Raw genomic sequence first — 15,390 nt, forward strand, 5'->3', positions numbered from 1 at the left:
CTGTCCTGACTGGCAGGAGCTTGAGAAACTTTCCTAAGGCTCCATCACCGTCAAAGCAAGGAGCTGGGACAGGGCACCTTCCTCTGCTCACCCTCCTGGCACCTCCCGCCTCCACCGCAACTTTGCCGGTTACTCTTTCCCTTCTAAGGGGGAAATGAGTGTCGGATTCAGAGAAACTACATTAGGAAACGCTGCTGTTAACCCAGGTGAACCTAGGTCTCAAAGCCAGGGGGATACTATTTAGAATCGTGCCGGTTGACATCACTAATGCTGACCTACCAATACCGGCAATACCGATGAAGATGTGAATAAAGCCAAGCACGTCGGGTCTAGGTGGAGCTAGCCCACTTCTGGTCCGCAGGGTGCTGATAACTGCAGGGACCGGAGTGAACCCGAAGGGCTTGGGGCTCCCCGGTTCAGTCCCGGTCCTGCACCCCTCAGTGGGGCTGCCGCCCCGGGCAGGTCGCCCCTGTGCGCAGGAGGGACACAGACATCTCCTCCCCGAGGCTTAAGCGAACCTCGGTGCCCAGACGAGTGGACTGGATCACAGGCACTTCTGCCCTGGGGATCACGGAGGCACAGCCGATGCGAATCACAGGCAATAAGGACAGGTTCCCCGAAGCCAGAGGGAGGAGTTTGATCTTTCGATGCACGAGGAGGTGGGATTTGAAGGGGTTGTGCCACGCTCAGAAAAAGAAATACAGAAACAGTTCTTTCTCACCCAAATCTTCCACTCAAAATGTCACTCAAGAGGCCGAGAACAGAAACCAAGTCTCTCTGACCGGCTAAGAGGGTTTCTATCCGCCCCCGGGGGATGGTGACGGCCCGTCCAGAGATCTGCACGAACAGACTCCAAGCCAAGCCGCCAAATGCCCGGCGGCTCTTGGGGCGCAGCAGATTCCCGAGAAAGGACATCGCGCTCCAGCCGCCCCCGGGGCCTGGCCCGGCCTTCTGCCGGCCCCCGAGCGCGGCAGATAAGAAGCGTTGTATCTTATCTGAAGTGTCTCGTATTCATTCTGCAGCACGGACAGCACGGAGATAGCCCCGTGCTTGTAACTCATGCAGGGGATTCCTTTCAGCATTTCTTTGGAATCCCAAACTTTGAAGCATTTTCCCATATTATTATTTTCTCTCTTCAGTTTTTAGACTCAAATATACTCAGGCTTAGTAGGCTATGATTTAACCATGCCACATGGTTACCGAGACTGTAAATTTCTGACAATTTCTAAGGACAAGTCCTTTTCGGTGATAACGAAGCCCGCAGCCAAACACGCATCCCGAGCGTCATCGCTGCTTCTTATAAATCACCCCACGAGGAGCCAGAACTGACATTTCTTACGCACAACACAAACTTTCTCCGCAGAGAGTTATCTTAAACTCCAAAATGAAGCATCTGTAGACTCTGTGTGCTCTGGAGCCTTTGGAAATGCTCCATTTCTTCTGTGTTGCCTGCACAGAAAACTCCCAAGTCTGCCCCGGGTAAACATTTCTTACAAGAAATAAACGCCTTCAGAAGGGCCTTATCCTTCGTGTCAGGCAAGTTGTCTCAGCAAGCTGCTCTTAGGGCGAAATCTCCCTTTGGTCTCTCCCCAGGCTGCTGCAGTCCCGAGTGTCACGGGGCTTGCTTTATGCCGCTAAAAGAAAGACATTGCACTCAATAAAAGCTTTATTTTAATAAGATGCCTTCATCGGGTTGGAACGAAAGGCGTGGTTTTCTCGAGGGGGCCCAAAGCCTCGTCCTCGCTAACAGTGCAAGCGCGCGGGTGTGCTTCCAAGCGGGGCAGCAAGCCCACGAGCTGCCCTACGTTTTGTTCACCACGGCCCTCTGCTTCGCGGGGGGCGGAGGGGCCAAGGGCACTCGGGGCGTTTGGGCACGAGAAGCCTCCTGCCACCGACAGCTTCGCGGGAAAAGTGATGTTATTCTCGGTTCTTATCTGCTTATCGGGCTGGGTGTGGGTGGCAATGGCTCCCGAGGCGTGCCAGGCCCCGGGCTGGAAGGAGGCCGAGGAGGGAGCTCCCCTTGTGCTCCCTCCTTTCCTCCTCCACTGACCGACCGCTCTCTTGGGCAACGCAGTTTCTTTTTCCGGGAATCAAAGACCTGAAACCTCCCCACTGGCCCTCTCCGCTCACTCATCTCGAGATATTTTGTTTTAATCCCGTCGGTTTGGGGGGTGGGGTGGGGCAGAAGAATTACTGTCTTCCTTAGCACGTGAGTGAAAATCAAGCAATAGATATGACTAAAGGCTAATTAACTATTTTCGTGGTGTGAGGGAGGAGGCAAAGCTCTGGTAATTTGAGAACCTCCACTTACACATTTTCTTCGGATGTTTTGACCACCTCCCTTCTCTCAACTTTCCATAAGGGGTTTTAACGGAATAAATGTGCAAATAATAGCATTATGCTCGCCAGGCGACTGCTTGTTACCAATAGTCTGGTATTTCTTTCACCTGCAGTATCGAAACTGGTTCTCACACCTTCTCCGCAAAGGGAACGAAAACCAAGCATAACGACAGCAGTGACCTGATAGCGGTTCCAGCGCTAGGAGGGAAATTTGGAAAAGCGGTTCCCCGGCAATTCCCAGTGTGCTCGCGTGCTCATTGCTGCTGCGGCTTTCGAAAATGCCGCGCAGCAGCCACAGGCCGTGCATTCTGGGGAAGAGCACGTTGCTCCGGGGGAGGAAGGCGGCGCCGGGGCAGAGCGGGCCGAAGCGGAGTCCCCCGAGCCGGGCAACGCAGCGCAGCGCACCCCGCCCGCCGCCCGCTTCCCGGTTCCGCTGCAGCCGGCGGCTGCCGCTGCCCCGCCGAAGGCCGGGAGGCGGCTCGGCCCCCGGCCGGGGAGCCCGGCACCTGCCGCCCCGAAGTCTGCCCGGTCTTGCGCTGCCCGGGCTCCGCGAGCAGATGGCGAACGCCCGAGCGGGAGGGCGACGTCCCCTTGCTGGGAGGAAATTGGCTCCAGCCCCCCATGCTTTGAGCGCGACAACTGCCTCCACGGAGGGGAAGAAAACTCTTAGCCGAAGTGGTTTCACCTCTATGCACCCCCGTCTCAGCTCTACCTTCGCTTTCACACGCCCACCTCCTCAGTGGCTTCTTTTCCCGAAGAAGCCATGGCTTGGAGTGGCTTCCAGGGGTCTAAGGGCCACGTTTTATTCCTGCGTGGGTCGGGATCTCTGCTCTGTTCCAGGGCCAAAATTTTGATCCCGTCCCATACGATTATTCCGTCCACCAAAGAAGCTGTGTTACCCCCCCAGAACTGCCTCAGGTCTGAGCGGAGCTTAATAGCAAAACTTTTTCTTCCATAACTCCGCAGAAGTGAGCTATCTCGGAGCTAATTTTGCAGTTCCAGAAGACAGCTGTATTTTAATGACATAAAGCACCCCCTTAATGTAACAGTGGAGTGAGATCATGGTGCAAAATTATCAGACAATACGAAACAAATGGTTCAAGGATGAAATAAACATCTATCTTTTTTTTTTTTTTCATTTTACATCCATAAATCATCTATTGTAAGTATCGTTTAAATATAATACATTCAATTTAAGCGCGAACACAATACAATACAAAAAGCACTCCTGGAATCAAATTAGAAACCGATTTCTTTTGCAAGGGAAATTACGTGAGAGTTGCTTTGAATCTCTATAATCACTTTCTGTGTTTTCTGTTTTATGCAAAAAAAAAAAAAAAAAAAAAAAAAAAAAGAGGTATCCAGTTTCAGAGAACATTTGTATCGTAAAGTATTTTCTTCTTGAATATCTCAGCATCAGCAAAGTCTGCAGAATACATGAATAAGTACTAACACAGCACTGGAAATAGTTTCTCTTTATTCTTTTTATTGATGGACGAGAGACGTAGTTGACTAAATATCACGTCTTCTCTCGAGGGCATTTGAATATGGGAGGAGGGCTGATGCTATTGCCGTTTCTTAACAAATGTTACCCCAACGGGTTGCATCAGCCAAACCTCTGAACTAAAGAACGTGCTTATGCCTTTCAAAGTGAACTTTTGGCCTGATTAAAAAAAAAAAAGTGCCCTCCTGGTTCTTCCTAGAGGCTGAATAAGTAGTAAATATCCTGACAAGTAACAAATGACTGTGGGCGTCATATTGTTGGGTGCTCTTGTCTCCCTTCTGCTAACAAGTAAATAAATGTTGCCTACCTATGTTTCCATTCTCTGAGCAGTGAGTGGCCGGACTGAAGTCAGTGTCTTTCCACCTACTCATCACAGGGACTCTGCTAGAGGAAAGCTCCGGTCTTACAGCAGACTCAGGGAAAGATCAAACCAGGTCTGCCGTAGAACAGCAGAGCCTGAAGTTCCAGAACTGTTAAAGCCCTTAAAAACATATCATATTTCATATTTGCAGAAGTAAATGTGGAGATAGGTAGGTACACGGACAAATGGATGGATAAAAAGATGGGCAGGATGGTTACACCGACACAGACAATTTTTGATTCCATTCCTCCAATTGCTAAGCTGGGCATGGTTTCTCTCCAACAAAAGACATTCTGTCTTCGTAACTTTATTTCATCGTCTCATTAGAATACTGATCTAATTACATTGCTTTTACCCACACTGGCCCTAGACACAAAGCCTGCGTGGCAAAATTAAAGCACATGGAGCGTAGTTTTCGTAGGAGCTTTTAGCCCAGAAAACTCCAAACACGTTCAAGCCATTTTCTAGGTAAAGTTTCGCAATGAAGAAATGAGCATCCTTTTGTACTTGGGGCGGTGGAGGGGAGAAGTAGTCAGACCTCCCTACCTCTTTTTCCATCTTTCTTTCTCTCAGATGGAGTTAGGGTCGGGAAGAGCCTTTTTAAGTTGGGTAAGGGGAAGTTCTGTTGAAATTGGCTAATCGAATAACTCGGGGGCCTTTTTAGCACTTAAAACAGTCGCAGATAATGCTAATTCTTCCCCCAGCCCCCCTCCCCTTCTCCTCCACCTCCCCGCACCCCACTTCCCTCCTCTCTTTTAAAGTCTTTGAGGAAAGATTTTGACGCATTCGTGTTGTTATCAGATTGATGGGCAGGGTTTGATTGAAACCCCTTTGTTATGCAAATGTCAGGCCCTTGATGGATGAGCTCAGAGATGTGACAAACTTCAGGAGCCCCTCGCTCATTGGGCTGGGGGCGAGCCACGTGGCCGCCTCCCCCTGCCCCCACCCCGGCCCCGCCGAAGGCTCCGGGGTTCGAGGACCAGCGATGCATGGAAGGAAGTTTTACAGCTTTGACATACTATCTAAAGGTTGTAGGGCAGGCGGAATCCCCCCAAAACAGGCTGACCCTCCTCCATCAGTGGCAGATGGACAATACTAGGATGAACTCCTTCTTAGAGTATGCAATTTGTAACCGCGGGACGGGCGCCTACCACCACTTAGAGCAAAGCTCCCCGTCCTTCCCCTCGTGCTCAGGTAGCCCCGCCACTGACACTTTTCACGGAGACGGCCGCTTCGGCGCGGGGGGGAGCGCGGCCGCGGCCGCCCAGCTGCCGCAGCAGGGCCCCGGCTTCGCCCCCGCCCCGGCCGGCCGCGCCGTGCCCTTCGCGGGCGCTGCCCCGGCCGCCGGGTACCCGGCCGCGACCTGCGGCGCCGGCTACGGGCCGCCCCCGCTCTACCTCGGCGCGCAGGAGCCCGATGCCGGGTACCTGCCGGCGGCCGGGTACGCGGCCAGCGCGGGGCCGCACCTCGGCTCGATCGCGGAGGGCTACGGCGGGGCGGCGGCCGGGCACTATCCGCAGCACCTTTACGGGCAGGAGCAGCCCGGCTTCTTGGCCGGCCTCTACGGCAGCCTGTCGCCCGCTCCGAGCGAGGACAAAGACCCCGCGTGCCCCTCCGAGCCGTGTCCCAGAGCCAGCACCACGCAGACCTTCGACTGGATGAAAGTGAAGAGGAACCCGCCCAAGACAGGTGAGGCTGGGGCGCGCAGAGCGGGCGGGGAGGTGCCCCCGGGGCCGGGGCAGGCGGGGGGCAGCGCCGCGCCCCGGGGAGGGCTTCTCTGCCTTCCCGGGGTCTCTGCCTTCCCCGGGTCTCGTACTCAAGGCACCGGGGCTCACCCTTCGGAGGAACACGGGCCCGATTTTTTAAGCGCCAGTCCAGCGCTGCAGAAAAGCCAGCCAGAGATCTTGCAGACACACCTGATGGAGGGACCCTGAGCGCACTTTCCCGCAGGCCCATTGCAGTTCAAGCCCAGCTCGGAATAGGAAACGCTCCGGGTTTCCTGCTTCTTCCACAGACGTGTCTCCCATGTTCCCCATTGTTCAACTTCCTTCTCTAAAATATCCCTTAAATCGCAACCTTCCCTCCACCCCCACCACGATCAAGCGGGCCCTCCTGTCCCCTTCCACTCCTACCCACGCACGTTAAGTTTCAGGGCAGTTTGTGGGGAACTGGGGTGACGGGGTGCCAGCGAAGGGAGCAGCACTGCAGTCTCTCCCCTCAGGTTATAACCCCGCGCCGGGAAGCCAGGGGACAGCTCGGGCTCCGTGAGCAAGCACGACGCTCCGGGGGGCGGGGGCCAAACGCCCAGGAGAGGGGTAGCAGGGCAGAGCCCGCTCGATCGGGCTTCCGCAGGGCCTCCAGCCCCGGCCAGGGACTGCTTTGGCTGCTCCTGCCCTGTTGGCTTTTGCTCGTTACAGCCAAAGTGTCGGAGTACGGGCTGCTGGGCCAGCCCAACACCATCCGCACCAACTTCACCACCAAGCAGCTGACGGAGCTGGAGAAGGAGTTTCACTTTAACAAGTACCTCACCCGGGCCCGGAGGGTGGAGATCGCCGCTACCCTTGAGCTCAACGAAACCCAGGTCAAGATCTGGTTCCAGAACAGGCGGATGAAGCAGAAGAAGAGGGAAAAGGAGGGTCTCGCCCCAGCTGCTGCCTCCAGGTCAGCGAAGGAAGCGAGTGAAGCCTCGGATCAGTCCAACTGCACCTCACCTGAGGCCTCCCCCAGCTCGGTGTCCTCCTGAGCCGCCCCGCAGGGGCAGGGAAGCCTGCCCGGGGCGGCTGCTCCCGCAGCCCGAGTAGACACACACGCACGAACACGCACGTCCCGGCCGCACACACGCGCGGAGGCAAGGCCGTGCTTCCTTCCGAGCAGCTCCCTTGGCTCCAGCCGACTCCATGCGTGTGATACTAATTCTCCACCTTGCCTTTCTCTCTTAATTTATAGACCCTCCGTAAAACGTTGGACTCCAAAGGAGCAGCCGTGTCCTCGTTTGTCCTTAGCAATAGGCGTTTGTCTCAGGGACGTTTCTCCCTCTCCCTTCTCCCTCCCCAATAGGAACTGCACTTTCAACTACAGAAACTTTAAAACGAATTTAGTTCTCTCCCGTTTTAAAAGTGTGCACAAGGACTTTTGTCTGCAGGAATGCTACTTTTCATGCATTTTTCCTCCCCGAGAGATTGTAAAAAAAGTTTGGGGTGTTTTGTTTTGTTTCCCTTTTATTTACTCTGTGTATCTTGGAAAGAGATCTGATGGGCCCAAGACGCTAGAGGCCTGTGGGAAGACCCAAACAAACACAAAGCAAAAATGCAACTCCTTTGGTACCATTTTGCACTAGTGCTGCTTTACGTGGTTTTCTACGCGCTCCTGGTTATAGCTGGTACTAATCCTGGGAGAGGGAGGGCTGTTACTAATCCTGGGGGAGCGCTGTGTTATCAGCGTAAACGAGACGAGGCGAAGGCAGACCTCGGGGTACTTTGGACAAGGGTCACCGTGTTGCGAAGTGTGAGCGCACGGGAACACGGCTGCGGGGGACCGCGGAGCTTGGCATCCCCGGACGCTGATGCACTGCCTACTATTTATTCGTCTCGAAAGCCTGAAGTCCTGGAGCGAAGCTGCACGGCTCCTTGCACCCCCACCCTCTTAGGCTTATCGGAGTCCGATAAAAACATTATTTAACCATGGCTGATTGTTTCCCTTTCCCAGCAGAAACTTTACAGTAGGACGAACTGAAAACCGTGGCGACTTTTGTTAGAGTTTGTTTTAAAGAGAAAAAGGTCATCGTGAAAAACAAGTGGTTTCTTAATCGGAACCTTCTGTTTTGCCTCCACTCCCTTCCCCATGCTTTGTATGTCGAAATGAAACTACCTCAGTCCAATAAAGTTTACTTTTTCCACACTCACGTCCTCTCGGCCCTAAGCGAAATGGAAATTTCTCCCGTCCAGGGAAGTGCGCGACACGGGGAGGGGAGCCCGGGCTCAGAGGGAGGAGGAGGAAGGAAAAGGTCTCCGTCTGCTGCTAGAGTTCCCAGGCAAAGTACCCGATCCTGCTTCCTGCGGGGCCGTTCCAACACCCCTCCACCCCTGCCTTGGCACCGGCAGCTGCAGGGTCGGGACCGGCTTTCGCCTCTGCAACGGGGGAGTTCAAAGCAAGTCTCCCAGACGGGACCGGGTAGAAACGCGGAGTTACTTTACAATGTGAAGTGCAAGGGGGCCTGATGAGAACAGCAAATCCTCCTCCTCAGTGTAAGCACCCCGGCAAGGAAGAAGTTCTGCACTACCGAAGCAGCGACATTAACTGGAACCAAGTTGGGGTCTGGGGGTGGGGGAAAGGCGAGTTTCCCAATTATACGGAACGGTTCTGTAAGGTGGGCCCAACACAAAAACGGAACGAAGCGTCGATTTAGTTTTATCTCCTCAGCTTCCGAAGGCGGCCCCTGGAAGGAGAGCGGGTGTCTTCCAGAGCGTGAGCAGTGCACAAGGCCAGGGTGCGGAGAGCCCGGGACCCGTGGCCACGGCGGAGACAGAGCCCTTCCGCTGCCGGGGGGGCCGCGGGCCCGGATATAGCTCTGACCTTTTTACCTCGAAACGCCTCTGGGATTTCTAAACAAGTAAACAGAGAGGCTGCCAGGAGAAACTATTGTTCTAGCTTCGTCCCATTTGCAAACCTTTTTGGTGCGGACGTTCGCGGGGCCAGGAACCGCGAAGTACCTGCCCGGCCCCGCGGCTCCGACGGCGGGGAGCACCGCTCCTGCCCGGCACGGCAGCCCTGCCCCGTGCAACGTCCGCCGGGCTCGGGGGACGTCTCGAGCGTCCAGTTAGCTCGGGGACAACAAAAAGACGTGTGTGTGTGCGGGGGAAGGTGAAAAGAGGAGTTTGTTACACTAGCGGTTTGCAAAACATCAGGAGAGGGGAACGCGAATAACAAAGAGCAGGCAGCCAGACTGCGCAGCGCGCCGGGCATCAGCCAGCTGGGTTTAACCTGTTCGCTGGCCCAAGGCGATCGAAGGTTCTGCTGAATCTGCGTGATCTAAACTGTCTCACGGGAACGGGGGGTTGCGCTTCAGACAGCTCGTGGGTTTCCATCGGGGAGGTTTCCGTCCCCTGTTGTCTCTGGACCCGGGAAGGGGCCGCGGCTCCTCTCGCCCCCCGACGGGCAGCGCTGCGCCGGGCCGGGCCGGGCGGGGCCAGCGCTCGGGGAAGAGCCGGGCAAAGAAAAAGGCCGGGACAAGCCGGGGGTTACTGAAGCGCTGCTGTGTCGGGCACAACAAAGGCTCCCGGCTCCCATTTGAAACTCAAAGGGAGTCTCCGGAAGAGCCCGCAAAGACAGTGCCGATGCGCCCTTACATATGTAACCCCCCGGGCGCCCCCCTCACCCCGTCCCCTCGCTGCCAGCCGGGCTCCTCTCACCGCGCTCACCTCCCGCAGCCACAGACCTCTCCCCGCTCTCTCCCTCCAGGTTTCTCACGCTCCCTTTTGTCTCAGGAGCCCTAAACGCGCCTCTGTGAAGCAGGAGCCGGCTGAACGGCCCCGCAGGACATCTGCGGCAGGGGGTCCCGCGGCCGGTACCGGACGCTCCCGCAGGGCAGCGAGGGCCACGCGTGTCGGCCCCACGCCCCGGGAGGCGGGGGCAGGTGCGGCCCGCACCTTCCCCCGCAGCCGTCGGCCCGGGCTGCACGGGCAGAGCTGCCTGCAGAACTCTGCCGGGTTCAGCCCTACCACCACCGCTGGATTATATGGCAAACACGAGGCCTGCACGCACTCCTTTATTTTATATAAATGATACACAACGACGGGGCTATTCCCTTGTCTCCACGTGCATCTGTCCGTGATTCCCTAGCATTGCATTTTTTTATGGGCAGGAAAATTATCCAAGACCCCTCTACGCTCACAGGCAAAGCCGCCTCCTAATGGAGATAAATGCCTTTAATATCCCAGAGGAAGGGGAAAATCCCGGTTAAAGAGAAGCAACCCTGTACATTTTTAATGGCGGTCGCTGTGCTGGAGCTGTTGTCCCCCTGCGGGAGGAGGGGACGGGGAAGAGACGCCCTCGGCACTCCCGGTGATCTGGCCTGGCACGGCAGACACTTCAGGGCCATCTGTTCCTTACCCCTCGGTGTGAAATGTTTCTCCTAAGGCATTTGTTCTCACAACGTGAGGCCCTTTTGATCTCAGAAAAGGACATTCTATTAAATAATAATAGTAATAATACCTGAAGACTTCCTTACTTTCAACTCCACTTTGCTGGCTTTACACTTAAGGTGTGAAGCTTTCCCGGGGGTCTCTGTCCGGGGGACAAAACCTTCCCTCTGTGATTGTACTCTGGCTATTGCTGACCCCTGAAAGTCTTTGATGCCTTGAAGTGATGGGCAACAGGGGTCGAAGCCTTCCGGGTTTCTCCAAATTTGTTTCACACAACAAAATCAATAAGGAGCTACCCCCTCCCCGGATCTCAGAAAACGAGAGCAGGGTGAGGAAAAGATGTTTTTGTCACACTGTGGGTGAGTCAGAACCAAAACACTGCTCGATACGTCTTCTGAGAGCAACACCAAAGCAGCAAGTTGTCCACACACCTGCCAGCATGGTAACATGGCCAAGGGAGCCGTTACACCCTAGATCACGGAAACCGAGAGGGATTTTCATGTCTGATACATTTTCTCACCGTTTTTGATGCAAGCACATTTTTAGGTGTCACCAAAACCCGCGGAGAACTGGGAAGGAGACGCACAGCCCTGGGAAGTGCTGGCTGAATGCAGCTGCCCTAGCTCCCTGCTGGGCAAGGGGCTTGCCCCCGGGCATGTCCCCTGCCACACAGCCCCAGCAGCACCACTGGGTTCAATCGTGGGAGCTGGGCATACGTCAGTTTATCTGGATTGTGTATGTTTACAGACAGTGTATGTCATTTGCCTCCATATCAAATATACAGCATATTTATTTTTGAGGGTTCAGTCTGCATAGGTCATCTGGACTTAAACTGGGGGACCTCTGATCTGTTGCTTCATGTCGGACCCCAGCTGTAAACCCTCCCACACGCTCTGCTCATTACACTAAAAGGGCCACTCCATGGTGCAGCCCCCTTTCTTCTTTCTTTTCCCCTCTGCCCCCCAGCTATTATTTTCCACCAACACAGATATTTCAGTGCCAATCAGCTTCAGGGCTGCATTACCCTCTTAGGCAGGTGAAATGAGGTCTGGGGCAAAGGGCTGGGGTGGAAGAAACAATTGCAGAAGTAAGTGTACAGAATGTTTCCTTGCTCTTCAGAGGGCTCACCTATCCTTTCAGTTTACACTGGTCTGACAGCTCCATTTCAATCCCAGCCTTCACATGGATTTGTTCAATATTTACTCAGGCTGATGGGTTTGCTCAGAACTTGCCTCTGTCAGCCTTGCTCTGTCGGGTTCCCTTCCCCTCGGGCCCAGGTTCACACAAAGTTCAGCCTGAAATGAATTCACCCAAAGATGGGCCCAGCTTGGCCTGAGGACCAGAGATGGGGTCAAGCCTGGGTCTCTGTGTCCCAGCCAGCCCTTGCGAAGGCAGTGCTCAGCACTCCCAGCCAGGAGGCTGCTTTGAAAAATTATTTGGGGTTAAAAAAGAAAAAGCTCCAGGCCAGGGAGGACACACCAAGAAAGGCAGGAGCTGCTTTTCAGTGCAGAGAGCACAGGTCAGCCCTTCCAGGAGGGTGGATAGTTCACGGACATTAACTCTTACCAGGGGGCCTGTGTGACAGGGAAGGTACAATCCTGCAAATGCAGTACAACCATGAAAACTGCCACAGGGAGAAAGTTGCCTATATATGTGCATGTATACATATATACAAGTATATGCACTCCCTATTTTATAAACATACACATTGCTTTCATTTAAGTACAAACCACATATATATTATATAAATCTATTATATATATATATATGAGTAAACCTGGTGGCAAGGGATTCAATCTTAAAATGAAGAGCAAATCAAACTGATGCAAAATAGAAAAGAGCGTATCTGGAGAACAGCAACTGTAAGGCCCCAGAGACATGATCTGGGAAAGGCATGAAGCTGTTTGTGAATTCTCAGAAGGGTGCTTTGGGACCAAGCCTGGGAGAGGAACCTGGCACTTACGGGGCCAGGTTTGGTGAGGGGACACTCACTGCTCTGGGGCAGGGTGAGAGCCGGCGCTTCGCAGCACTGAGCCTGCCCTGAGATGTACCAGGTCGGGCCACTTTCAGAGGCAGGGAAATTCATCTGGGTTGCAAAAAGGGCTTATAGCAAAACCTGCATGAGTTCCCATTAAGAAGATAGAACAGCAAGGTAAATCCAAAGCATCTCCAAATGAAATACCAACTGGGTTGATATCCAGGGCAGCACCGTGGTGGACCCTGTGAGGTGACGGAAGGAACACGAAGTGACTGGGGACAGTCCCAGAGACTCAAGACATCACAGGAACACGGCAGGATCCGAACCTGCCCCTGTCTGGAGCACTGGGTGTCTCTGGGCACCTGCCAGCTGCCTGAAGGATTGGCAAAAAGCCCCATGTGAGTCTCCAGAGGGTCAGACAGTGGGGTAGGAGCCCCTTCCATGGAGCTGAGAGGTCCCAGCAAGGGCAGCACTTGTCCTCAGAGACTACCTGTACACTGGGGCATTCACAGATGTGACTTAGGGTAAGAGAGACAGAAACCTTTCTGCCTCATCTCTTTTCCTGCCCCACACTCTGAACAGATGCTAGAGACAGGAACTAAATTCTCCAACAGCACCATTTTAGGCTTTGCTCATTACGAATGTAATGATTACTTATAAATTCACCTGTATGGAGAATTGAGATGAGTTCCATGAGACGAGCTCCATGAGACGAGTTCTTCCCACGTCAGTTCTTAGATGGAGGCATTAAAAACTGAAAACTAGAAAGAGAAAGCACATGACAAATTCCTATCGAGCAGACAAGGACTTGTGTTTGAGGATCTAAAGCCTAAAGCTCTGCGGAATATTTGCACCTTTGTAATATCTGGCTGAGTGTCTCTGATAAAAAGGGAGAATTTGAGGTCTGTATTGTGAATTTACAGCCCTTTAACACACAACTGCCAAATTGTCGTGTGTGAGGTGTCTCTTAAAATCAGACACGAGAAGGAGCCACTTCCTTCTTGTGTCCTTAAAGATAATCCGATGAGATTTAACGGATTTGTTTATGGCTATAAAATTCTGGAGGTTATCACAGTCTCTGCTGATTAAACAACCCGGCAAAGTGTCACAATACAAGTGTTTTAAACTGCAGGAAAAAAGAAGGGGGGGGAGTTGAAATCTCACACACTTCTCCTGGTCTTTCCCCCGCGAGTAGGTTCAGTGGAAATATTGCCTGTTGGAAATCTTACCTCAGTCTATCTTTATTTAATTTCTTCCTTCACTCATCAACTCTTCCTGAATCATTTTCTTTGCATTTTCTTCTTCCAGCCCAGCAGCGGGTGCTGGGAGATCCCAGTGGTTTTTGTCCACGTCTTCAATCTTTTTTCTTGAGACAGCAACACATGGAGCTACACGTGGGAAGACAGCAAGAAAACAGCGTTACCAGAAAGAAAACAACGTATCACTTATTTGAAATAGAGAAGCTGGCGCTAATAAATAAATAAATAAATAAATAAAAATAAAAAAAAGACATTAAAACAAGTTGTTTCTCGTCTAAAAACAAAGTCTCTCTAACTTTTGCTAAGAGTTCAAAAAGTCCAAGTTCTTGCCAAGCTAAAAGATCAAACCCACCACCAAAAAGCCTTTCCTAAACAATTTCCGTAATTTAAGTGAGAAGATTTTCCCTCAAACAACAAAGTGGCTTTTAACCTCGTTTATAATTATTAATTCGTCTCAGAGAGAGGAAGGAAATAATAATAATTATTTTTTAGTTACTACTACAAAATATTTCTTTGTGTGAGTTACTCTGACCATGACACATCTGAAAATACTGGCATTGCTGTCACGAAAGGGAACAGTACTCGAAATCCGGTTCCCGATTTCAATCCCTTTTGCCGCAATTAGAGTGTTAATAGTCACCGATTTGCCGGGTGTTTCACCACACCACAGAGCTCGGAAACGCCGAGCCTAACCCGTTTATTACGGAAAAGGATACGAGAAAAATGTTTTCTTAATGGCACTGTAATTGCATTTTCTACGTAAGGATTCGAGATGGTTCATACTTAAACGCCGGTTGACAGAGCGAAGAAAATACAGCTCCTTCCAGCAGCCGGAGACCTACGGACCTCGTGCTTAGAGGTACCGCTGAGTCTGCGTGACGGAGCACCCAGTCCCGCAAACCCGAGGGGTTTTTGCGCCACGCCGGAGCCCGGAGCCCGTCGGAGAGCGCCGGGGCCGCAGGGGCCGGGCCGCGGCGATGGAAGGAGCGGGCAGTGGCTGCCCCCGGCCCCGGCCCCGGCCCCGGCCCCGCCGGTGCCCGCTTTGGCACCGCTTCGAAGGACGGACCATTTCCGAGCCGGACAGCCCCCGGTGAAACCCATCGGTTTGCTGCCTTCCCGAGTTTTGGTTTCCAGCCACTCTTCCCGTTAATGTGTTATCCTGTGCGAGCCGGATGGCACAAAAATCCCTATTGCCATGCAATAAACGTCGCCTTAAATTATTCTCCTATAAAAGATCAAACGTCCTGGCACCATTTGTCTCCCACAATTATTTTTTGGGGGGTATTTCTAACGAAGAAGCTTATTAGACTCACTCCCTGCTTTCCCTTTTTCTCTCCGTGAAGGCTCTCTTCTCTTTATAATTAATGGACTTGGCAAAGCTTTCCTGCAGTTTGTAGGAATATGCTAGCAAACGACAGCATCTCGCTGATAGATGAGGAGCTGGGCTTTAAATCAGTCCCTACTGATACAAATTATTTTAATATGCCCCCCTTATGATTTGTTTCGATTTTATGAAGTAGTGAGCTATGTTGTAAGACTTGATTATGGAGGCTGGTTGCCTACAAAGTTCTAAAGTCTTCTAGGGGAGCGTTTCTGAAAGGCTTGTTACAAATTCAGTGCATTCATAACTGTGTTGCCAAGGTTGTGCATATCAAGGAAAAGTAAATCTTTTTTTCCTTGACCCACACCCTGCCTCTCCTCCATGCTGAAGAGGAAAATTATAGTGCCATGGAAATCAGCAGACACTCTCCGTGCATTTAGTATTGTTTCTGCTGCTCTATCAACAAACTAAACCAAATCAAACCCCA

At 52.7% G+C, this 15,390-nt stretch overlaps 1 protein-coding gene across 1 annotated transcript; it reads left to right on the forward strand.

The window, feature by feature from the left end:
• Positions 1 to 4,961: 4,961 nt before the first annotated feature.
• HOXB1 (homeobox B1) lies at positions 4,962 to 10,018 on the forward strand. The gene is made up of 2 exons (XM_027445545.3): positions 4,962 to 5,894; positions 6,623 to 10,018. The coding sequence occupies exons 1-2, from the start codon at positions 5,195 to 5,197 to the stop codon at positions 6,946 to 6,948; spliced, it is 1,026 nt and encodes a 341-aa protein (XP_027301346.1). The 5' UTR covers positions 4,962 to 5,194; the 3' UTR covers positions 6,949 to 10,018.
• Positions 10,019 to 15,390: the final 5,372 nt, after the last annotated feature.

This window comes from Anas platyrhynchos, chromosome 28, assembly GCF_047663525.1.
Source record: "Anas platyrhynchos isolate ZD024472 breed Pekin duck chromosome 28, IASCAAS_PekinDuck_T2T, whole genome shotgun sequence".
NCBI lineage: Eukaryota > Metazoa > Chordata > Aves > Anseriformes > Anatidae > Anas > Anas platyrhynchos.